Source organism: Pteronotus mesoamericanus, unplaced genomic scaffold (genome assembly GCF_021234165.1).
Source record: "Pteronotus mesoamericanus isolate MK-2021 breed Mesoamerican mustached bat unplaced genomic scaffold, CSHL_Meso_final contig_44, whole genome shotgun sequence".
NCBI lineage: Eukaryota > Metazoa > Chordata > Mammalia > Chiroptera > Mormoopidae > Pteronotus > Pteronotus mesoamericanus.
Genome location: NW_026555166.1, coordinates 5,269,718 through 5,295,465, shown reverse-complemented (window position 1 = coordinate 5,295,465; position 25,748 = coordinate 5,269,718). Strand labels below are relative to the sequence as shown.

Sequence of the window (25,748 nt, the reverse complement as noted above, 5' to 3'; positions counted from 1 at the left end):
CCATTTGCCCATAAACATAAAATATATTTTGCAACTTTAGTGAAGACTTACTTTCCAGGTATACCTTTATCTTGCAAGTTAAGAAACAATTGTTTTGCTTCACTTAGAACTTTATTAAAAAAAGACTGTTGAGCATTTCAGAGATTCCCAATGAAGCTGTTCAGTACAGTATACCTGTATGAGACTGCTTTTATAGCTATAACTTTCCAAAAGGAAAGACAGACTCTGCTGAATGGATTATTTCCAAACACTATTAATTTAGTAAGGGCTTCTTTCTAAATTTTATTGGCACCAAAAAAAAATATCAGGGTTATAAAATATATATATTTTATTGATTTATTTTAGAGGAGAGTGAGGGTGAAAGAGAGAGAAACATCGATTTGTTGTTCCACTTATTTACGTATTCATTGGCTGATTCCTGTATGTGCCCTGACTGGGGATCAAACCAGCAGCCTTGCAGTACTGAAGACAACGCTCCAACTAACTGAGCTGCTGGGTGAGGTTTATCCTATGTAAGTTTAAAATGTATGCTGTGGCCCTGACTGATGTGGCTCAGTGGGTTGGGCATCGTACTGCAAACCTAAAGGTCCTCAGTTAGGGCACATGCCAGAGTTGCAGCTCAGTCTGAGGTTGGGGCATGTATGAGAGGGAATCTATTGCTGTTTCTCTCATGCATTGATGTTTCTTACCTTCTCTTTCCCGTCCCTCCCTTCCTCTCTCTCTCTAAAAATAAATAAAATCTGCCCTGGCTGGTGTGGCTCAGTGGACTGAATGTCACCCTGTGAACCACAGGGTTGCCGGTTCCATTCCCAGTCAGGGCACACGCCTGGGTTGCAGGCCAGGTCCCCAATAGGGGGTGCTGGAGAGGCAACCACATACTGATGTTTCTCTCCCTTTTTCTCCCTCCCTCCCCCCTCTCTAAAAATAAATAAAGTCTTTTAAAAAAGTATTTAAAAAAGTATTTAAATAGTCTTTAAAAACAAAACAAAACGAAAATTTTTTGGAGAAGCCAAGACACCACACACAAGGCAAATGTGACTGGGGAAAAAAGTCCTACAATATAAAAAGAGGTTAAGACTGAAAATAATCAGGAAGAAAACATGCAATTCTATGAGGGAAAAAAAGTGAGTGCAACAAAAAAAATTTAACTGAAAGTGAAGCCACACACTTATAACCCAGCAAATCTCACTCCTAAATAAATGAACATTTACTAAATTATCTCATGAATTTAATATTTAGAGTCTCTTAGGTTTTCTAGGTATAAAGTAACACTAGCAAAAAGAGATTGTTTTTAGCTATTTTCAAATACTTATTTATAGTGATTATTTGATTTCTTGTCTCAATATATTCATTTGACTAGTAAAGGGTAGTATTACTTCTGAGAGGGCATTTTGAACATTTGGTTGTCACAGTGACTGGGTGTCACCTTGGCATGTGGAAGTCAAAGCCAGGGATTCTGGAAATCTGCAGTGTGACTGACACTATTACACAATGAAGAAATGTTCCACCTTTCCCATGACTTCTAAAAGTCCTAACAGAAAAACCTGTTTGTAATTATTTGAACTCAAAAGCTAACTCAATTTTACATACAGGTAGTTTTGTATGGTTTTAACACACACTGAAATCACCAGTAATACAACTGTCTGGGTAAATTGTTTAAAACTTGACACCATGTGTTGTTCAAAGAGGAACAGCATCAAAGACAACAATGCTTAAGGTTTCTGAATCACCAGCACATGTCTGTTACGGATTTCCATTTGAAGCTGTCACATTCATAGTGATTCTGTATAGAGGTACAAGTATCTAACATCTTCATTATTTTTTTAATGTAATAATTATGCCTAAACATTTACATCTAAAGACATTATTTTATTATACATTATTTCATTTTTATGTTTCCTTTTTCTTCATGTTAGAGCATTATAGTAACTTCTTTAAAGTATGTGAATAAGAGCTCTTTACAAAAAAAAATTCCAGTGAATAAACATAGGAAAAATGGTAACAGTTGGAAAGTCAACATCTTGCAACTACTACGAAACAACAGATCTAGGCAGCGTACATCAGTGACCACCAACTGAAGGACAAGCTGACATCTGAATCCCCTGAGACAACCACACAGTATGGGCCCCTCAATATGATATAGAAAGAAGTATTATAAAAATTCTTACCAAAACAAATATCTGAATCAAGCCTCTACAATTGGGTACCACATAAAAGAAATATGGGGAATGAAAGGATATGTTAAAATGACACAATAAAAATTCAAGCCAGAATGTGGGAAATACTATCAAAGAAATGATCTGGTTTCTTCAACAAATAAACTGAATTTTAAAAAGGGAGAGGGCTGTAATAAATTAAGAGATTTTAAAGGACATACCAACCAAATGTAGTGTGTGGACCTTGTTTGGATTCTGATTTAACAACCTAACTTTAACAGGACATTTCTGAAACAATTAGGAAACTGAACATGAACTAGAAATGTGTTAATGATGTTGTGATAGACACATGTGCATCCTTATCAGCTAGAGATAAACACTGAAATATTTGTGGACAAAATGATATGCAGGCCTGGGATTTGCTTTAAAATATTAAAACCCCAAAATGGAAGGGGTCATAAAATTGATATAAAAATGGTAAAATGTTGATGTGTTCAAGATGGGTAAAATAACCAGGAGGATATGAGTAACTATGTTAATCTCAATTTTAAAAAATATCTTAGAACAGCCCTGGATGGAGCTGCTCAGTGGGCTGAGCTCCAGCCTGCGAACCAAAAAGTCACCGGTTCCATTTCTGGTCAGAGCACATGCCTGGTTTGCAGGCCAGGCCCCCACTTGGGGCTGAGCGAAAGTCAACCAATCTATGTTTCCCTCCTCTCTTTCTCCCCATTTCCTGTCTCTAAAATAATTTAAAAAAATTTTTTTTTGAAAAAATCTTAGAACAGAAAAGAAGAGCTACAGAATCATCTCCTTAGGCCTCTTTTTACTTCTGGTTACAACTAACCTGAGGATCAACACTCTCTCTAAGCTACCCAATCAGTGATGAGTTTTTCATCATCATCATCCAATACATTTATCCTTTTCACGAGGACATTAACAGTCTTTGCCTGATACAACCTAATGAAGGAAAGGTACTGTTTATAGTAACAATTTGATACACCAATTTAGGAGCCCTATCAAAAAAGTTAAGTTTGGTATGCTTGGTTTTGGTAATCCTCCATGGATCCTAATCACTATTATCTTTCATGGGCCTTTTTTCCACAGCAAAAGTGTTCTTTTCACTGTTCTCAAATTCTACCTTGTTTTTTTCCTGGCTTGGCCACCTTGTTACATACAGATTTCTGCCCACTCTGCTGGTCTGGAATGTCTATCTACTTCTACCAGTTAAGTCCCTTCTCTACAAACCCTTGCCTTCATCTGGACCTTAGATTCATGAAATGTTGGAAAAGGAAGAGACTACTTGTAGCTCTCAGTGCCCTATCATTTTAAGCAGGTAAGCCTTTTAGTATCTCCTGTATTTTTATACTTCCTTCCCCATAAGAATGCAAATTCCTTGAGGGCAATTTCCTATCTTATATAAGGATTGTTAGCACTCAAATTATATGGAAAGAATTTAGAAGCATGGTAAACAGTTGCTCTATATCCAAGATGAGATTAATAAAGATGGCTCAAACTATATGCCAGGCATTATTCTAAAGATTTTATATATAATAATTATCAAATACAACCACCCTGAGGTTACTAAGCATTATGCCCATTTTGTAAAATGATGCACGGAGAAATAAACAATTTACCAGAGGTTACAGATAGTGAGTGAGCAAACTGGGGTTTAAAATCAGGTAGTCTGGCTCCAAAGTCCCATTCCCAAATCAACTATTCAGCATCTCAGAAAAAAACTTGAGCCTGCAGTCTGGGGTCATTTCACCCCACTGGCATATATAGGAGAAACCAGGCTGGAGTAAAAGTCATGGGCTTTGAATTCTAGTCCTGACACTGATCTCAAGTAATATGACTCAGCAGCCCTTCTAGACCACAGTTTTATTTGGAAAAAAAGGAAGAAGGTTGATTTCCTTCTGGACCTAAAGGTCTATTATTCTATCGTCCTCTGGATTTTATTGGAGAGAAAAGAACTAAAATTAACTAATTCATTATCTAGCCAAAATGGCCTAATTCCCACAGTGAGCCCTCCTGGTCTGAACTCCAGTTTATTCATCCAAATGGCTTATACATCTCCGCGTGAACATCTAACAGACATCTCCAACCTCTTTTGTCTGAAACAGATCTTGACCTCCACTCTCCAAGTGCTCCGCCCCTCCTCCTGCCTGCCCCACCTCAGTCAATGGTCCTCTTCTCACCCACTTGCTTTCACCTACACTATACCCTTTAGTCCTGTTAGCTCTGAGTTTACAGAATTAAATTTAAATGCCTCACCATGGCCTGTACTGCCCCGTTTAATATGGACTCAGTCTTTCTCTACCTTTTCTTCATTTCTCCTGTTTGTCTCATCAGCTCCAACTACCTTATTCCTCAAACAACCTACTTTATTCTCACCCTAGGCCTTTTTTACTTGAAGTCTCTGCTTGAGAGGAGTTTACCTCCTTTGCAAGGTTTCCCTGACCACTCTCTTAAAAATAACCACAGAGACCACTCATTCGTCTTCTATCATATTCAATCCTTATTCCCTGCTTTATTTTCTTCAGAATATTATCACTAGCCAAAATTATGTTTCTTTCCTGTGTGCCCCCCACCATTAAAATCTAAGCCCCACAGTAAGAACTTCTTCTTACTCTTTTTCATTACTCTATCCCCAGTTTCAACAACAGTGCCTGGCACAGTATTTGTTGAGTTAATGAATTTTCCCAGTCTCTAGTATCTGCCAAACCCTGCACTAAGTGCTAGAGATACCTTAGCTGTGGATATCTCCTTCCCTTCTCAGCTAAATCTTTAGGTAGTATTTCCAACCTCTCAAGTTCACTCAGGATTTAACACACTGCAATCTGGGCTCTAGCCCACTCCTTTGAAAGTGCTCACTAAGTTCCACTACCTTCCTCATTCAACAGCCCCAGGCAATGAACACTTCACTCCATATCTTCTTGACCTTTCTGCATCAAAACTGACCATACATATCCTCCTTCTGGCAAATCACCTTCCTAAATTTCAATGCTAATATTCTCTCCTGGTTCTCCTTCTACTCTCTCAGCTATTTCTATTCAGTCAGTCTCCTGCTCCTTAAATGTTAAGTGTTCCCAAGTACTTAGATCAGTCTCCTCTTCTGAATCTGTATGTTTTCACTATCACTGAGCAATCAACTCTACTACTATAGACTTATCTTAGCCCAGTCCTCTTCCTCCTGAATTTCAGACCAACAGGTTCAACTGCCACTGACATCTCTACCTGGATGTCCCAAAGGCACCTCAAACCTGACATACTAAAAACAGGAAGTCATTTCTCTTTTCCCAGCTTCCCACCCTCACCCTACATAAACATCTTGATGAATGGCACTGACCAACCAATGAGGCCCAAACCCCCGGTTCTCCCAGACATTTCATTCTTCCTTAGTCCCTCTGCCTTATCAGTCACCAAATGTGTCTCTTATTTGCACCCACTAAAGGAATTTTCTTATCCTGTGGTGACTTACCTGTCCCCCTCCTCCCTGTAAATCCATCCTTTTAGAGTATATCTTTCTAGAACACAAAAGTCCGATTCCTGGCTTAAAATTTCCTAAAACCTCATCCCCATTACTGTACCATCTTGACAAGGTTGTTCTCCTGGCATTAACTCCTCTTTTCGCTCCAGTAATGCCAAATGTCTCAGGATCTCCCCTCAAAGGATACTCTTTTTGTTCGTGTCTCTCCATGGGATATAGACCCCAACAGCACCTACCTGGCAATCTATCAAGTCCCAGCTGAAATGCATGACTTCTTTTGGGATGCCTTCATGAATTCATCCAAGAAACTGAGACGCCTCCCATATCTATTCTTTCACTGTATCTTGTAAATGTAAATTTATTATAGTTCTTACTTCAATCGCCTGTCTCACCTTAGAGGTTTTTGTCCCCAGTTTCCAATTCAATGTCTCCCCATAGAGATGGTATTCAATACATATTTATTAAGTGAATGGATTAAAGCAGGGATCAGCAAACCATGGCCCATCACCTGTTTTTGTACAGCCTGCTAACTAAGAATACGTTTTACATTTTTAAATGTATAGAAAAGAAAATCTTAAAGAGTAATATTCAGTGACGCCTGACAATTAGAGATAATTCAAATTGCAGTGTCCATAAACAAAGATTTATTGGACCATAGCCACGCTCACCTGTGTATGTTTAGGCTTTTATGCCACAACAGAAGAATGGAGTAGTTGCAGTAGAGACCATATGGCACACAAAGCCATAGTTGCTATCTAGCTCTGCACAGAACAAGTTTGCTGATCTCTGCATACAATATAAATGAATATGGCCTTTGGTTTCTGATAGAATTTGATCAAATCCTGGCTTTACCACTCATTATCTTTGTGACCAAGAACAAATAACCTACCCTGAGACTCAATTCCTTAATTTGTAAAATGGGTTAACAAAGCTTGCAGGGTTGATCTGAAATTTTACTAAGCCCTTTATATATATATATATATATATATATATAAAGATTTTATTTACTTTTAGAGAGAGAGGTAGAAAGAGAGGGAGAGAAACATCAATGTGCGGTTGCCTCTTGTGCACGCCCTACTGGGGACCTGGCCTGTGACCTGACTAGAAATGAATCGGTGACCCTTTGGTTTGCAAGCCAGCACTCAATCCACTGAACCACACCAGCCAGGGAAAAATTTGACTATGCCTTTTAACTGAGGTCCCTGCTGTAGGAACCAGTCTATAAAGTGCCTGGCAGAATACAGCTTCATGTTGAGGACCCAGGCATGGGTTTGAATTCCAGCTGTATCACAGACTGTGTGACCCTGGGCAAGGTACTCAACTTCCTAGTGCATCAATTTCCTTATCTATAAAACTGGGATAATAATATGTACCTGAAAAGACTGTTGTGAGAATTAAATGAGTTGGTACGTGTGAAATGCTGAACACCATCCCTGGCAGGTAGTAAGCACTCAACAAATATTACTATTAGTACAGCAAACGCTTGGTTAATGTTAGTTTCTCCTTTTCCCACCTCTTCATCTACCTTCCATCCCTATTCAAAGAAGCCTACCTCTGCAGGAGTAAATCAATACTTGCAGGACAAGCGCTGTTCGGGTCCGTGTGGCTTCCAAGATGCATTATAATCACAGTTCTCCTCTTAGCATCCTGGTGATCCTCCCTTCTCTGGGTGCCTTCTTCCTTAGAAATCTAGCCAATCCCAGGCTTCTTATAGATAAAATTCTTATCTTCAGCCAAGGTCTCTCTCCCCATACTGAGCCCCAGTATAGCATTTTGCAATTCCTGATTTCTACCCAATGGCTTTCAACTTAAGTTCAAAATCTTAAAAGCTGAAAATTACTTTCCCCCATCTCTCCCCTCCTATCTTCCCCATTTACTAGATGAGCCTGTTGTTGTTCTAGCACTCTGGCTAGCCTGTCCTGATATTATACTTTAGTCCTTGCTCTCTCACAATGAGACCTTATTTCATCTTTTTCTTTTTTGTTCCTACTGCCATTACTAATTCAGGTCTTTTTAACTTCAAGTTTATTTCACCAAAAAAGCTTCTAACTGGTCTCCCTGAGAAATTACTGCCTGAGGCACTAATTTCTCCCGCACATACTATGACAATAATCTTCCTAAAATATGCCATTTTTCATCATGATCTTTTCTGCTTAAAACTTGTGGTGCACTAGCTTCTCTCTTAAATCCCAAAAACTGTATGGAAAAAGGGGGGGGGATGACTTTAGGGTGACAATCAAAATCCCTACCTACTTTGCTCCACTCCCATGTTAAAAATACTATCACCTTATATTTATGCAGTGCTTTCCTTAACTTAGAAAACATTCTTACAAGCACTGGCATTTCATTGTCACACAGGTGAAACAGGCATTAGTATCCTTGTTTTACAGAAGGAAAAACAGACTTCTAGCACTGAACTAGAAGTCTGAACAAAGTGTCCCCATTCCACTTCCCCCTTGGAATCGTAGGTTAGTCCATCAATCTTTCTAATACCTCAGTGCCACCACTAATGCACAGCAGTCCTCAGTTCCAGTAACTCTGGTCTGCTCAGTCTTGTCCCATCCGCATCGCTCCAACACACCTCATGTTTCCTTACCTCTGCACTCCTACCATTGTCTCACTTGGTAGACACCCCTGTTCTTAACTCTTGTTATAATAATATAGAATTTCTTCAAGTCTTGAGTTTAAACGACATCTTTTTGGAAATGCCTTCTCTGACACCCCAAAAAACTATTCTATTCCACTTGCCAACACTATGGAACTTATAGTAACTGATTTGACACTTACTGGCCCAGTCATACTGCAGCTAGTTTATTTTGTATGCTTAGACCTTCCTATATCCCCTTCTAAGAAGAAAAATTATTAGAGCTTTCTATTTTTCTCACAGTACCTATCACAGTATCTTGTACCTAAGAACTCAAAGTTTTGGATTAGACAGCCTAGGCCAGTATCTTTCAAACAGCCAGGCACAATGCATGTACACAAAGAGAAATCAATCCAGAAGTTCAGAACTGGTATTTCTGTTTTTAACAAAATAGGATACATTTCTCATAGTAAAGATGAGTACTGTTTTGTAAAACTCTTATTTCATTACAAATGCATGTAACTATTGGATCGTAATATCATATACATTATTTACTGTTATATATTTTTTTAAAGTTGCAAGCTGTTAATGTAGATGACCCAACTTCTAGGCACCAGGGAGTTATTTACTCTCCACCAAACTGCATATGCTCCAAGAAATTCAGCTAAATAAAATTTAGATACTACATGGGGGATGAGGGAGGCAAAGCTTAAAGAACGATGAGTGTAAGGGAAAGTGTATAAGGAAATGTTTCTTAGAGATGTTGGAATATGCTACAATACTAGGTGTTTAGTCTCCAGCCTCTGCCATTTCTTTAGCAAAACAAACAAACCCAAAAACCCAAAACCAAAAACTCTCTATAGAAGGGCTTTTAAAATTTTTTCAAAGCACTCACACTTAAAACACAGCCCTCACTGCAGCCTACAACACAAAGGGACGCAGGATCTGGCCTCCACTAAGCCAACCTCATTTCCTACCCGTTTCACCCACAAGCACTTCCCTCCAGCCACAGGGGCCTTGTTGCCGTTCCCAGAACATCCCAAGTCTCAGGGCCTCTTGCACTTGGTGTGCACTCAGCCAGGTCCTTCCTCCTTTATAAATCCTTCCCTTTCAATGTCCCATCTTCAAAAAGGCCTTCCCTGACCATGGTATGTATCTAAAGTAGGCCCCCAACTCCCTAGACCCTTGAGCTGCTATACGGTTTTTCATAACACTTGTCACCTTCCAACACTCGACTGCATATTTATTCTATTATGGTCTATCCCAGGGATCCACAAACTTTTTCTGTCAAGAGCCAGATATTAAGTATTTTCACTTTCTGTCACAACTACTCAACTCTGCCACTGTAGCACAAAAGCAGCTTAGATTACATGTAAATGAGCAGATGTGTCTGTGCTGCAGTAAAACTTGATTTATAGAAACAGGTAGCCGGCTGGGTTTGGCCCACAGGCCATATACTCCTGCTATATCCCTTCTAATATATTATGAGTGTCACAGAGACAGGAATGTTGGAGAGTCTCAAGTACACTTTTGATAAATATGTGTCACGTAAATAAGTAGTACTAGCCTGGATTTGGGAGGTATACTCCTCTTTCACCTCCACAGATGCAAATAACATGGTGTTCAAGAAGAATGAGGCCAAGGTCAGCAGCTCCGATTCCATTTGGTTAGTATCACACCATGAAACATGGCCCAACAATCACTGTGCGCTACTGTCAACAGCAGTGACCATCTCACACATAAAGGCCTTTGGTCACAACTGGGACCTAGTAGGAGCTTGTTAAAACACAAGACTGCTGGCCTCCACTCCCAGAAGTTCTGATTCAGTAGATCTAGGGTATAGTCCAGGAATCTGTCTTTCCAGCAAGTTCCCAAGTGATGCTGATACTGCTGGTACTGAACCACACTTTGAGAACCACTGGATGAGAGCACCCAAACACTACAGTTCTAATAGTTTTATACTATTAAAAAAAGAAAAAGTAAAAGAGCCACAAATTCCTAATGTTCCAGTGATCAGGCTGCAGGGGAACTGAAAAAGAACTGAAAAAGAACACAACCATAAAACAGACTGTAGTGGAACCACTGCTTCAGTAAAAGGAGGGCATAAAAACACGAGGTCTTTAATTTTTAACAGCCTGTCTTTCATACACTCCATTTTCACTTGCAATTCTAGTTTTAACTGGCTAACACAATAAACCAAACAGGTCAAAAGAGAGAAATCACCAGTGGGTGGCTAACTTTGATAGAAGGCTAAGTTTTAGCTCCATAATCAGTTTCCTTACAACTACTTTAAGAATCATAACCACCTGGTTTTCTGTTGCTAGATGCCAAGAGACTTTTCTAGATGGATACCAGAGATCCAATCTCATTACAATGAAATACACCTACAACTTTCTTGGTCTTAGCACCATTTTCTTAGAAACCTCTGAGCCTTAAGAGCCCAGTGGAAGAAGAAATGAATGCGCAAACAAAAGAAGCATGAGGAAGAGGTCCAAGTAAACTGCTAGCTTGTGCATCGGTAGATGCCAGAGGAGCAGAAATAAGGAAAGCCAGAGGCCAAGGATGCTGGTACCAATTGTTAGGCTGCATGCTTGCTGTCTAAAACTTCTCAATGTATCTAGAACCATACATGTATCATGTACCATAGCTATCTGATCACCATCACCAACTACCTTGCCCGTATAAACACAGTCCCTTTTGGTCCTTGGGCCTGGACCTGTGACTCTGAACTAGTCCTCTTCTCCGTTGTGGCTGAACGCAACATATACACAATATATTTCTTATGCTACCTTAGCTGAAAAAGGGGGAACAAAAAGAAACAACAAAACAAAAAAAAACGGAAAATACACTTACAATGAATTACCAGAATGATGAAAAACCTATCACCACCAGATACAACCGACAACTATCCTCTAAATTCATAATAATAAAACTTAACAATTTTTACAAGTTCTGTATTTGTAAATTCTGGGAACTTTAAAATAACATCCCAAACTCACATTAAAATTACCCTGGCCCTGGCTGGTATGGCTCAGTGAACTGAGTGCCAGCCTGCGAACCAAAAGGTCACTGGTTCAGTTCCTGGTTGGAGACACATACCTGGGCTAAGGGCCAGGTGCCCGCTTGGGGGCATGTGAGAGGCAACCAGTCCATGATTCTTTCGCACGTCACACATCCATGTCTCTCTCCCTCCCTTCCCCTCTCTCTAAACAATAAAATCTTTAAAAAAAATTACCTGAAGCCATTACTTACTCCTCCCATGTGAACAACTCACAAAGTGATTAGAATTTATGTACATTTGTAGCTGTTTGTAAAATGGGTTTCTGTTATGATGGTTATATGTAACTAAAGTAAGTTAAAAAATAATTTTCAGGTGAAAAAGTAAGGTAAATTTTAAGTTCTTAAAAGAGAAATTCAAGAAGCAGAAATCAGAAAGTTGACAGACCATTAAGTAGATGGCAATAGTGCATCAAAATGTGTCTACAAAAGAGATAGCACATAATCAATGATGAATGAGCAGACCCAAAAAGCAAACGCCTAAAGATGATTTCAGCTAAGATCAAGTACTTTTGGCGAGATGATTAAACAAACAAGATGTGGTACCTATATACAATGGAATATTACTCAGCCATAAAAAATGAGCTCACCATTTGCGACAACACAGATGGAACTACAGGGTATTATGCTAAGTGAAAGAAGACAACAAAAGACAAATACTGTATGATTTCACTTATACATGGAATGTAAAAAACTAAATAAATGAACAAGCAAAACAGAAACAGACTCACAGAAATAGAGAACAAACCGGTGGTTTCCAGGGTGGTGGTTTGGGGACTGGATGAAAATGATGAAGGGATGAAGAAGCACAACTTGGCAGTTACTATTTTGACACGCATAAAGAACATAGTAAATAGTATTATAATAACTATTTATGGTGCCATGTGGGTTCTAGATTTATCTGGGGAATCATTCTGTAAGTTCTATAAATGTCTAACCACTATGCTATAACCTGAAACAAATGTAATATTGAATGTCAACTATAACTGAAAAGAAAACAAGTATTTTTGGTGAAAATTTAGCATCTGAATTAAAATGTGCTAAGTGTAAATATGTATCAAATTTTTATAACTTTGTAAGGAATAAAGAATATAAAAATATCTCAACAAATTTTACGTTGATTACCTGTGGAAATGTTATTTTGGATATACTGGGTTAAATTATTAATATTAACTGTACTTTCTTAGTTGTTAGTGTGGCTACCAGATAATTAAAATTACATGTGGCTTGCACTAGGTTTCTATTGGAAAGTGATAGTCTACTCCAATTCTGCAAATATGTTTGCTATCTCCTCCTCCTTTGGGTGATTTCTAAAAAGCTTGTAGAAAATGTTATGGAGCAATGAATGAACTTGAAGATATGTAGTATTTCTGACACGGAGTGAAGATCCCTGATCTTGGTCTAATGTAGGAGTATCACAGGTCAAGTGCCCATCCACTGTCACTTGATGTTGTAATCACCGTACTTCCTAGGGAAGGGAAGATTAGTTCTACCTCTGCGACCACTCCATATATACATATCTATAGCTATACAAACACACTGCACACTTAACATTCATTTCAAATGGCAATTAAACATATCAGAATCCCTAGAAGTGTTCATAACACTGAGCATAAGATCTCTAATGATAAAAGCTACCAGATTCCCTGACCCCAACCACCCCCCAGTTCCCAGCATGCTATTTCATTCTTAGAGAAAAGAAGGGAAAAATCTGTAATAATTCCTGTAATCCCTGCCTGTTTTCCTTTAATGTCCTTAACTACAAGTTCAGAAAGCTCCACACTGATTTGTGCTGCCTAACTTCTAAAACCACAGAGGATGCCAAAGGAGAACACTGATACTGGTTGAAAAAGAACAGATGTAGGATCTAGTTACTCTAACAGTTGCTATATAACCATTAAAACTTTGTAAAAAACTATACTGAAGAGAAAAATTAAACATTTAATCATTTGAGCTCTTCTCTCTGCAAGCATCAAAAAAATGCAAACCTAGGAGGAATAACTTATTTGAACACATTTTAATACATCCAGATAGATGTGTGTTGAGATTTCCATAGTCTAGGGACAATATTGTTAGGGAAAGAAATGTACTGCTGGGCAGAATTAGAAGTAACTGTGAAACTTAAAATGAAAATAAGCTTTTAAAAAAGGAGGGAGTTGCGAATATTGCCAAAAGGTTACAATACTCACACAATTTAATTATCCTGTCATAAAATATAAACTTTAAGGACTAATTCCAGCACACTGGAAAGAAGCCACAGCCCATGCAACAGGAAAGCATTTAATTCCCAAACATGTGTTTCACCCCCACTGAATGTTATCACCCTGCAGCAGGGTCAACAACTTGTGGCAAGCCTGGAGATGACTCCGAATGGCACTCAAAAGGCAGTCCATAAAGATTCACTGAGAGAATGCCTGAATGAACCAGAGCACTCACACGCATAGTGCAATTAACATGCAGAACCCACAGCTAGTTAATCTGAAACCAGAGCCAGGAGGAGATAGAACAAAACAGCACCCCAAGTCTAGTCCCAGGCCATTCCCCCAGGAGCCACCTCCCTGAAGTTATTTTCGCTCTATGTCGTTTATTCATCTCCTCTTACTTTTACAAAACTTCCAAGCCTTCTCTCCCACAATTTCTCCCCCTCTTATACAGCTTCCCCCAATAAAAACATAGAAGCATTTTCTAGTCTCATCACTTTTTAGAGAAGTATTACCATCTCTAACAATCACCCACAAATTCAGTGGACAGAAATATGCTAGGTGGTAGGGTATAAAGGTAAGTGTAAAACTATACCTACCTCTCAGGTAGCTTGTGGGGGAAGCAGACAGACAAACAATTACAGCATAAAAAAAATGCCTGGAGCATAAGGCAGGGGTGCCACTGGATGAACCCTTTGCTAGGTGGGAGAGGAGGGTGACAGTCTTAGAACAATGAGGGGAAAAAGGTCAAGATGAAAAAATAAATTAGCTGAGTATGCCTGTGACTGTTCTAATAGTCAACACATCAAGCTAGTACTCTAAAGTGACTCTTGTAATGAAAATTCTCTTACTCTGGAAAAAGTTGAAGTTCATGAAACTGGCACTGAGTACATATCAAGAGAGAAAAAAACCACACACAATTCAGAAGATCATGTGCAAACCAAATTAGTCATAATATCAAGTTGACCCATTCCTGTCTGTCCTTCTTAGTGAAGATGACTAGACTGACCCACTCTTGTGATTTCAGTTGGCTTTTTCTACCAGCAGTGCTGGATTTGCAGGAGCCGTCCATACTTCCTCCCTGACACGCCTTGCGGCTACCGGCGAAAGTCTGCCAGGCTGCTAGTTGGGACAGTGGCCATGAAAGAGAAAAATTGACCAAGGACATGAACTAGATGGATCCACACTCTGCTTTGTGACTATTCAAAAAGACAACAAAAAACACAATAAACTGGTACATCAGGAGAGCGTGAGATGGGTAGTAGGGATGGCACCATGTAAGTTTCCTTTAACAGGCAATTCATCTCTTGTCAGTGTCACAGGACGCTGAGTTTTTCACCTTCTGGTTGGGTACCCGAGAGCCACAGAGTCAGAGGCTACAGACCGTTTTCAAGGTTCATGTCCACCTTGCCTGACTTTCTCTGCCCCCATCCTCCAGGCCCCTTGTCCTTACCATCCCAAGAACACCCTCTTTTCTTCACCAATTCTTTCCTTATCATGGAATCTAGATAATAGGTAGTATGTTCCTTTAGGAAACTGTCTGCCTTATCCCTTTTTCTTCCACAGGAATCAAGACATAGGTAATGTTTTTGAAATTACCGTATTTTTAAAATGCTCTGATCTGTATACCACTTAAGGAGCTCTTTCCTCAACTTGAATTAGTGACTTCAGTGAGTGGGAAAAAAAAAACCATACCTCATAATTTTAAGGAAATAAAAAAACATCAAGGCACCTAGCACATGAAATTAATCTTTATAAACCAAAATTTTAATTATGAAGAGCATTCCACTTTTATGCATATGAATTGTAGGAAATGTTTCCTTTGAGTCCATATTCATGCCAGTAACCCAAAGGCAGTATTTATCATGTAATAAAAAACACTTATTTGTAATCCAATGATGCCTTAACCTTCACTAAGAACAACTTTTGGAACCTCCAGTTAAAAAACAAAAAAACACCAAACCTCAGCAAATGTATATAGTAGATGTTATAAAGCTGATGTTTTGAAAATTATGATTCATAAGTGTATGGATTTATTTTTTTAAACATTGCAAGCTTAATATGAAGGGATTTGTTCGGTAATTTTACATCATAAGTTTCTACTGTGAAAAAGTTTTTAATATTTAAACAAGTTTGCTGCTGATACATCTCAAGAGTTTAAAACTAAAAGGAATTTCTTCCAAATTAAATCTCCAATTTAAAAAAGAGTCAAGTTTGTCCTGGCTGGTGTGGCTCAGTGGGTTGAGCGCCAGCCTACAAACCGGAAGGCTGCCGGTTCCCAGCCAGGGCACATGCCTGGGTTGTGGGCCAGGCCTCCGGTTGGGGGCCTGTGAGAGGCAGCCAATCAATGTTTTTCTCATACACTGATGTTTCTTTCCCTCTCTCTTTCTCTCTCCCTTCCCTTCTCTCTAAAAATAGATAATTAAAATTCTTAAAAAATAGATAAATAAGAGTAAAGTTTACTTTATTACATTAACTTAAATACAAATATCAACATGGGAAAAATGGGCTTCAAAATCAACTTTATACGAAATAATGAAATCAAAGACCCCAGAAATTAAAATGTTTACTTATAATTGTTTACTCTCATCTTTCCTTTATTGAAAGTCAAGGCAAATGTAATTCATTTATTAAAACTGAAAAAGTGTTGGTAAGAATGTCATAATCTTTTAATAGATCACAGTTAAAGTAAAATAAACTGACATTGTAAAGATCTTTTTGGCGAGAGTTTATTTACTTTGCTACAGGAAGGTAAAAGTCACATTAAAATCACATTCTAATTACCAATCTTGTTTTTGCAATCACCAAATCCTGAAAGCAAAATTATTGCAATTCACTCTGGGACTGTTTGTATGTATGTTTTTAGTGTCAGGCAGAAAATTTAAATCTACTAACAGAAGAGTGGTACGATTTCAAAAAATGGTACAACTTTCAAAAACTAGATTAATGGCCTGCCTACTCATGTACTTTAAATGTTTTAAATAAACAGTATCAGATGCTTTTGAGATTAACAAAACATGATCACCTGTCCATTTATTCACTATCATTTGTATATATGAAAATCTTCAAATAGCTATGGAAAATAGAGATCAGGTAAAGAAAAGGGCTCTATCTGAAGACTCAAATAATTTTATCCAAAATTAAGAGTAGCCCACAAAAAGTGAAGAAGGCTGTCAAGAAAAAAGCGTTAGAAATCACAATAGATTCTCTCTTAAACCGGGCAGAAGTACTAAGAAAAGAGTTGGTAATTATTGCCCTCAATTTGTTTATCCCTTCCTGATGGCATATTTAACACTGTACTATAGAAGCTGTAGTTAAGGTAAGAGGCTGTGTCTCATTTATCTTCACATTCCTTAGTATCTAGCATGTGCCTACTTCATAGTAGCAACTGAAAAAAAGCTGAATGATTTAAAGCAATTAATGTATCCATAACTCTGGGTAGTCATTTAGGTTTCAACTCATCCAAGAACATCCATAACTTTATTTTAGCTAATAAGCACTGGGTAATTTGGTGTGTTTCATTAAAATCTGCAAAGCTATTAAATGGTTTTTGAGCTCTGAATAACACTTTAAAAGTATTTAAAAGAAAGTACGTACTCCTGGCTGGTGTGGCTCAGTGGACTGAGCATTAGCCTAGGAACCAAAAGGTCAGAGGTTCAATTCCCAGTCAAGGCACATGCCTGGATGGCGGGCCAGAGCTCCAGTTGGGGGCATGCAAAAGGAAACCAAGTCAATGTTTCTCTCCCTTTCTTCCTCTCTTCCTCCCTCCTCATCTGTAAAAATGAATATATAAAATCTTAAAAGAAAAAAAGAAACATTTAACATTAAGTGTTTAGTGAAACATTAAAAAATACTCTTACAATTAAAATAGAAATAACTGGTTTCACTATGTGTAACATGGTATTAGTATGGTAAACATGAAGTAATTGGGCAGTAATGTAAAATGTTTATTAACAGAACAACATTACCCGCTGAATTATAAGAGACCCTGGAATTCTGGTGGGGAAAGTTATAGCGGGTAAGCAGGAGACGATGCAGAGTGCTGCCATTCCCACTCAGATTGACTTTGGAAAGGTGCGGAGCTTGGTTTCCGCCCTTGGAAACAATTACTTCTGTCCCAATCTACATGGTGCTGCTGGAAACTGAGGTACAGAACTGGTTTAGTCCATGGACTCACTAATAATGAAGTCGACCCTTTCTGGACTCCTAACAATTCCATTTCCATCCACTCTCTAAGGCTCTAGTCTAGAGCAAAAGAAGGAAAATAAATTATAGTTCTGGGCCAAACAGGGCCAAATTCAGCCACACTCTGTTTGCACAGTCCAGGGGCTGAGAATGGTTTTTACATTTCTAAATGGTAAACCTAAGAGTCACATTTCATGACACATGAAAATTGCATGGAATTCAAATATTAGTGTCTATAAATAAAAGCTTTAATTGGAACATGGTCATGCTCACTCATTTACATGTTGTCCATAACTGCTTTTACATTATAACAGTAGAGCTGACCTCATAGCTCACCAAGCCACAATATTCACTACCTTGCCCCTTTACAGAAGTATGCTGACCCCCGAGCTAAAGCACTCTCTGTGCTCCTGGCTGCATCTCCTTTCTCAGAGGTCTTCCACTGCTTCACAAAGTAGAGACTCTAAGCTTGGTAACCTCAAAATTCTAAGGCCTGTATTTCCCGAAGAATATTGTTCCAATGGGTATGAAGCACAAACTAATCTGACTCACTAAACTTTCCCCTCTCCTACATCACCTATACAGATTTTAAAATCAAGAGTACACAATACTTACAGAGCTTGGTAAATGTCCATCTTGGCACTGTGTTGTCCAAAGTTATATCGTTACATATACATAATATAGTACAACTCATTAGGGTGGGCACAAAAACAAAGTAACAAATTATACGCATAGAGAAGCCACTGAAAAGGAAGCACAAGGCAAGCACAATACTGTACCTGCACAGTTCAGATCTCTCACCAGACTACCACATCCAGTTCTGGGTCACACTACCGAAAGGAAACAAGAACTACAGAGAATTTGATGGTGGACAGATGAACCCCACTAAAGAAATGCTAAAAGAAATGGGATTATTTCGCACAAAGGAGAGAAAGATGAATAAAGAACTAGAATAGTGAGAGTGTCAAACTATGTATTTGTTGATAGGTTTAATTCTTGCTAATGAAAATAATGGCAGCCTAACTAATATTCCACAAAACATCTAATGAATTAAATATGATTCTTAATGAGACTGCCATTCCTGTCTTAGGCCCTAAACTAGACCCTTAAAAGATAATCACTTGTTAAATATTGTACTACAAGTCTTCAACTGATGGATGGTGGGAATGTTCCTTTTTCAGAAACATCTGGCATTATATAAGTCATTAATGTCCTAAAGTTCAGTAATATTAAAGTAACTAAAAAGTAATGTTAAGTTTCAAAGCCACAGGCTTTTCCACAGGACCAAGAAGAGGAAAATGGACTTAGATTACATTCAACAATACTGGCACTGTGGGATTTTTATGACTTTGAAACAGTGATTTTCAACCTTTTTCATCTCATAGAGCACATAAACTAATTACTGAAATTCTGCGGCACACTAAAAAATATACTGTTTGTCAACCTGACAAAAGAAAGAGGTGTATTTGTCAATCTGACAAAAGAAAGAGGTATAATTTTGATTCACTCACACCAGATGGCTATTGTTGTGTTAGCTGTTGTCATTTTTTAATTTGACAGTCTAAGGGAAGAGAGGTCAGTGCCCTTGACTAAATAGTCAGGTATTGCATGTTTTAAAAATTCTTGCTGCACACCAGTTGAAAATCGCTGTTCTAAAAGATTACAGGGATAAAGGAATCTTCCAGGATACCGTTCAATTAGAATACAGTCTGGAACTATCTGATGTTTTCTTAAAGCAAAGGGAATGGGTCTCAAACATTTTTTCTTCTATTGCTACAATACTGTAATTTTGACTTTCCCAGTTCTTATGAGTAGGACAGCTTGTAGCCATTGCTAACGTTAATTTTGCCTTGAAGGTGGTCAATGTACACACTATTATAGTCTAGAATAAATCTGAATATCCCAAGTTAAAATTTAATTAGAACTTTAATTACAATTTATTTTAAGTTAGAGGCAGGGAATATATATATTTCCATGAAGCAGAAAAAATGTAAAATTAGGTATTGTTTCAAAATATTTTTGTATACATTATTCCAAAATCTCCACAGCTGGACACAGTAAGTGAAAAAAGGTCATATACTTCCTATTCATTTTGTGACTTTCAAAATAGAGAATACCTTGAACACAAAATATTTTGAGTGAATTTCAACACTGCAATTAGTTATGCAAACTGTGAAATTTGCTCAAAATACCATTGTAATCAATCTCAGTTCCTCAGCCCCAAAATTCTAAAGTCTGTTATTTCCCTAAGAATAGCCTTCCAACCGGTGTGAAGCACACACTAATCTGACTCACTAAACTTTCTCCACTCCTCCATCACCTATCCAGGATTTTAAAATCAAGAGTACACAGTACTTTCAAGCCACTTATACAACCTTGCATTAACCTTACCATGATAAAGTTTTCACCAAGTCTCTTAATACTTTTTATTTAAAGATCTGTGGCAGTGAAACAAAGAAAACACAACCCCCTCCCCCTTTTCTAAACCATATGGCAGTAAACTCAAGTTAACTTATTTTTTTTACCAGCTCAACGCCTATACATCGGCCTTGAACATTTTTCTCTTTGTGCCCTGGGACTGGGCTAGAGCTGTCTACTTGCTTGCAACTGTACCCCAGTCATGTTTTTAAATTTCAAATAGCAAGTCCAAAACGCCCCCTGACCATTAACAGACTTCATCACGGTCGTTTACCAAAACCTGGTTTAGGTAGATGGTGCACGCCGGCCGAGGGGCCCGCGGCCAGCCAGGAGCGAGTTCGCTCCGACCAGGTGACGGAGCAGGGAGTTTGCTCGCCGCGGCCCGGCCGGATCCGCCCCGGGAACTTGGTTACCCGAGCCCAGGGACGCGCTGAGGCCTAGCCGCGAGGCCGGGCGGAGGGGGCTTCCCGTTCCCCGGCCGCCGAGTCTTCCCGCCTGCCCCGCAGTCTCCCGCAGGCAGAGCCACTCGCCGTCATCTCCAGGCCACTGGACGCGCCCGCCGATCCCGGGCCGGCTCCTCGGTCTCCTGCCTCCGCCTGGGGCCCCGCTCGGCGGCCGCGCCGGGCCCTTCCGGGGTGGCAGGCGCACTAGGCCGCGCCGGGGCCCACAGCCCCGGGATCGGCCGAGCGGGCCGCAGCGTCCGGTATCAGTCAGTCCCAAGGGCCAAGCTCCCGCCGGTAACGGGCCCCGCCGCCTCCCCTCCCCCTCCCCATGACAGTGCAAACCCTCTGGCCGGCCCGGCCGCCCCGCCTCCGGCACCAGGCCCCGCTCAGGGCCGCGGCTGCAGTGGCGGCGCCGCGGCTCTCCGCCGATCCTCGCTCGCTACCGGGCCCGGCGTTTCGGGGCGGCTCGGGCCCGGCCGAAGTCTCCGCCGCCTCCCGCCGCCCTCCGCGGCCCCAGGCCCAAGAGGGGTAGGCCAAGGCCCGGGCGGTGGGGGTGGGGGCTGCTCTCACCTTCATGTCGGGACATCCTAGTTCAGACGGTGGCGGCGCGGCCCCTCCCGGGCTCCGGCTGCAGTGTCCCCCGCGGGGTCCCGGCGCTGCCCGCGCCGGCCGGCCGACTCCCACTCGACTCCCGGGCTCGGCCGCGGGGGCGGGGTGGGCTGGAGAGCGCTCCCGCGGCGGCGGCGGCGGCGGCGGCGGGGAGGCGGCGCGGGGCGGGAATGGGGCCGGGCCTGGCCGGGGCTGAGCTCCTCCAGGAGGCGGGTCCGACGCCACGGCTCCGCCGGCGCCCGCCGTGACTCGGTCACTCTCGGGCCCGCCGGCTCCCGGCTGCGGCGCCGCGCTCCTGAAATCCCGCTCCTCCCCTTCCCCGGCCCACCCCCCGCCCCTCTCCCCCGGCTCCCGGCCACCGCCTCCTCCTCCTCTTCCTCCTCCTCCGCCTCCTTCCGCCGCCCGCACGCCGGCCCCGCCTCTCGCGGCCCGCGCCGGGCCCAGCCGCCGGAGGCCCCGCGGCCGGAGGGCGCGGCGGGGACGGCGCGGCGGCGGCGGCGGCGGCGGCTCGCGGCGCGGCGCGGCGCTGGCCCGTGCTCTCCGGCAGGTCGCGGTCGGGCGCTCGAGCCCGGCCTCGGTCTGGCCGCTGGTACCCGCAGCTCTCGGATACGGCTCGCCCGCGCGGCCTGGGGACGGCCGCTCACCTTTCAGCCCTTCCAGGGGCCTGCCCGGGTCCGGGCTGGGACTGCGGGTACCTTCGCTGCGGGGGTCCGGTGCTTCCCGACGGCGACCTGCGACTTGGAGGTGGTCCCCCTCTCCGGCGCATGGCTGCGGAGCGGACCGCGGGCGGCGGGCGGCGAGCGGCGAGCGGCGAGCGGCGAGCGGCGGCCCCGGACCGGAGCAGAGGCCGCGGACCGTCTGGGGATCTGTGCTTGTTTCTTTTTGAGCCAGCACCCCGGAGGAGTAAGGCGGCTGGCCCCCGGTCGTCGTCGGGTGCTGCCCCTCCGGGTGACTCGCGATCGCGAGAGGGCGTGGGCGCGGGAGGAAGCCGGAGGCGGCCGCTTTGGCCCCTGGGCTCTAAGGCCGCTTGCTCGCGAAGCATCGCCTTTGAAGACCGCACCCGCCAGCCGGGGGTGTCCGGCGGGACCCGCGCAAAGTTTGTTTCACCACCTTGGCTCATCTCGAATGCTCTGCTTTAAAAACTGTTAGGGGGGTGTGTGTGTGTGTGTGTGTGTGTATGTGTGTGTTTTCCTGCCGGTGAACTAGTTTTCCGTTATTGCCCTGTTACATTTTTACACTCTTTCCCTGTCAACTTTGTTTCCAGGCATGAATTCAACAAATATTTATACTGCCCCCTATCACATGTCAGTTGGTAGTGTGGCTTGGTAGAAATAGAAAATAGATGGTGCTTTGAAACCGAGACAGATTGGCCTTGGGATCCTGGTTCTGATAATCCTTTGTTTAACCTTGCTGAGCCTCTGTTTCTTTCTGATTGTTATTTGAATTTACCCTTTTATATTTGAAATTGGCACCTTTTTTCCCCCATAAAATAAAACTGTGTCCTTTGGCTGAGTTTACTGAAATTGGATCATAAGGTACTGTTTGCTTTAGGGTTGCTCTCAATGTCCGCCACCTAGTTATGTGACCTGGGGCAAATGACTTAGCGTCCTGTGCCTTGACTTCCCCTTCTTTAAAATGTGCATGGTTGCAGATTATAACATTAATGATGATGATATTAACAGGTAGATATTTGGAGGATTAAGTACTAAAATGTATATCAACTATCTAGCCCAGGACACAAGTAAAAACAGTTTGTTAACCATATTTGATTAAATCCGGTTTTAAGATACTGATTTCAAAGACATTAAAAAGCTTGTCATAAATACATATGAAGTCACTCGGGTCTCCCCAAGGGCTGTATTTAATGTAACTAGTGATAAACTAGATAGCAGCCAGAGTAAGTTTTAAACAAGCTTGTATTTAAATGAGGATTTTGTCACCAGAAATAATTACATTGCATGTGTAGGGGTTTTGTCCAAACTTAGTACACCACAGCTGTTGGAGAAAGAGGTGGGTCAGGGCTATGATTAGAGTAGAGAGAAGTAGGCTTCAAACAAGGCTGGCTGATATTCACTGCATAAGTACCCTGCGCCAGCACCTTTGTATGCATTTTACAGTATTGGTATGTGTGGTCCTGGGTATCAAACACTGGAGTCTCAATTTCTTAGGCTGTAAAAGTGAAGACGACACTCTGCACACAGTCTTGTGCTGCATAAATGATGTCTGTAAATATAGTAAGTTTTTGGCATTATTAATACTACAGTCAGATACAGGGCTGAAGCGGGTACACAAGCTGGCAAAAAACACAGAACTCCAGGGAGTAAAAGTACAGAGGTTTGTTTTGGTTTGGGGAGTTACCTAATCCTGTTAATGGGAGCCAACTGGTAACTGTCTAAATCCCAATGGAATGTCAGGGTTTTTTTTGACATTTCATTGTTTCCAATCACGCAAAAGTAAGAAAGTAAAGTGACTAATGATATATTTTTGTTGTTTGAATAAGAGTAAACAGTAATATTACAGTTATTTGTGGGATTTCATGAGTGGAAGAAACATTTCCTCAATTCAGTCAAAGGTCAAGCCCTTCAATTGATAACAACCTGTTTGCTATCCTGCCCTATGGGAAATTCATTTCCAAAAACAAATGAAAAAACAGGATCACTTTAAATACTCATACCCAACTGTCCATCATATAATGTCTGTTCACCAGGAAGGTTTCTTTCAGTCCTCTTCCTGCACTTCCTTTAGTTCTTTCTTCCATGTCCTTGCTTCACCAGCCCATGTTGCTACTGTGGCCCAATTATGTTCCTTAAAACAAGCCAACGCATGTAAACATTGGTGGAATCTGAATAAGGTCTATAGTCTAATTAATTGTATTGTCAATTTCCTGGCTTTGATATTTTTCTATAATTTTGTAAGACGTTAGCATTGAAAGGAGCTCAGGTAAGTGTACATGGGCCCTCTCTACAACTTTCTGTGAGTGTATAATTATTTCAAAGTAAGAATTAAACCACTGGGACAGAAGTCAGATCAACAGTTGCCTGTAGCCAAGGGAGTGGAGCTTGGAGCTAAGTTTGGAGCAGTGAGAACATTTTGAAGTTATGAGAATATTTTATCTTTACTGTCTCAGTGTTTACTGTATACCTTTGTTATGACTTACAGAAATGTATACCTAAAAGGGTAAATGTTGCTTTTGTATAAATTATACCTTGGTGAACTTGACTTGAAAAGGAGAAGCAAGCTCTTGTCACCCCAGCCTTCTGTTGTCTAGAGGGTGAATTTAACTTACCGTGTGAGACCCAATAATCTTTTCCAGCATAGCGACTTTTCCTTCCTCTGCCCATGTACTCTGTGCTTTCTTGTACTATGTCGAGTCCTGCACCCGGGCCTTTGCATATGCTCTTCCTTCCGCTTAGGGAGAGCACAGGAAATACAATCCAAATTCAGACTCCCTGTGCTCTGTTAAACCTTCCTTTCCTCTCAGGCACACCAATAACTTCCTCCTCTGTGTTCACTTATGCTGTGCTGTAATTTTTAAGTAGGTTTCATCTCTTCTCTCAGCTAAACTCTTCCAGGACACGCAATGTGATTTATTCCTGTTGCTGGGATCCAGTGGTGTTGAATGGGTGAATGAATGAATGATTTAAAGCTGGAAGAAAGCTTAAAAAAAGTTCTCAAGACCCACTTTAGAGGGTCAATTGGGTGCTTGAGTTTTGTTACATACATGAAACAGCACACCTCAGTAGATTGAATGTAGAGCAGATAAGAAAATCCAGCTGTCTTCCGTTGAGCCAAGCATTAAAGGTATTCACAAAATGTAAAAGTGTCACACTTCTAAATTTTTCTTTCTTGAAAATGTTACTTTTCTTAAAAATAGTTGTTACTAAGAAATAGTTTTATTTTAAGAGATTAAAAAGTCAATAGATATAATACATTAAAAAAAAGTTCTTTGGCATCTTGAATAATTTGTAAGAGTATAAAGGTGTTCTGAGACCAAAAAGTTTGAGGATCTCTGCCTTAGAGCTTTAAGTTACAGGTCCCTCACTGTTCAAATGAAAAATGATAATGCTGCCATTTAAGTAGTGCTGTGGGACATGTGTCAGGCCTTGTTACAAGCACTTTACTTGCGGATGCTATTATATCATCGTTTTACTCATAACACAAGCAAGGCACAGAGATATTAATTGACTTGACCACATACCTAGTCACTGGTAGAGCTGAGATTAGAGCTCCGTGTGTTCGAGAGGCCCTGCTGCCAACTACCGTTTTTTGCCTAGAGTCCTGGAAAAGGTCAGACTGATGATGTCTGGTTATCTCTGTGCCGTCCACCAAACTGGCAGTCATTGTGCAAGAATCCCATCCCCTACTTACCTTGAATTTGCTTTACAGTTTGCATTTCAAATTCTGCCACCCTGAGTATTTTTTAGCATTGCCTTTTAATACCTTGATTTCAAATCTAACCATGTGCACCTCCCTTTAAACCACCCATTCCTCTGTCCTGACCATATCCGGGCTCTAATATATGATTTCCTGTTTTATCGTTAACCGGTTTTCCAGTTTTCTTACTTTGCCACTAAACTTACTCTTTTACTTCTTTAGGATCCCAAACTC

The 25,748-nt window shown here is 41.2% G+C and overlaps 1 protein-coding gene across 2 annotated transcripts in view; it reads right to left on the bottom strand.

Annotated features, from left to right (window-relative positions):
- The window catches only part of KCMF1 (potassium channel modulatory factor 1), a 77,311-nt gene extending 55,872 nt beyond the window's left edge, over positions 1-21,439 (bottom strand). The window contains exon 1 of one of the 2 annotated variants that reach the window (XM_054577634.1): positions 21,102-21,439. In XM_054577634.1, the coding sequence (XP_054433609.1) occupies positions 21,102-21,117 (16 nt within the window). In that variant the 5' untranslated portion in view covers positions 21,118-21,439. Of the gene's footprint in view, positions 1-17,082; positions 18,553-21,101 lie in introns of those variants that run through there. The other variant, XM_054577635.1, reaches the window with a different exon arrangement.
- Between the last annotated feature and the right edge of the window lie 4,309 nt (positions 21,440-25,748).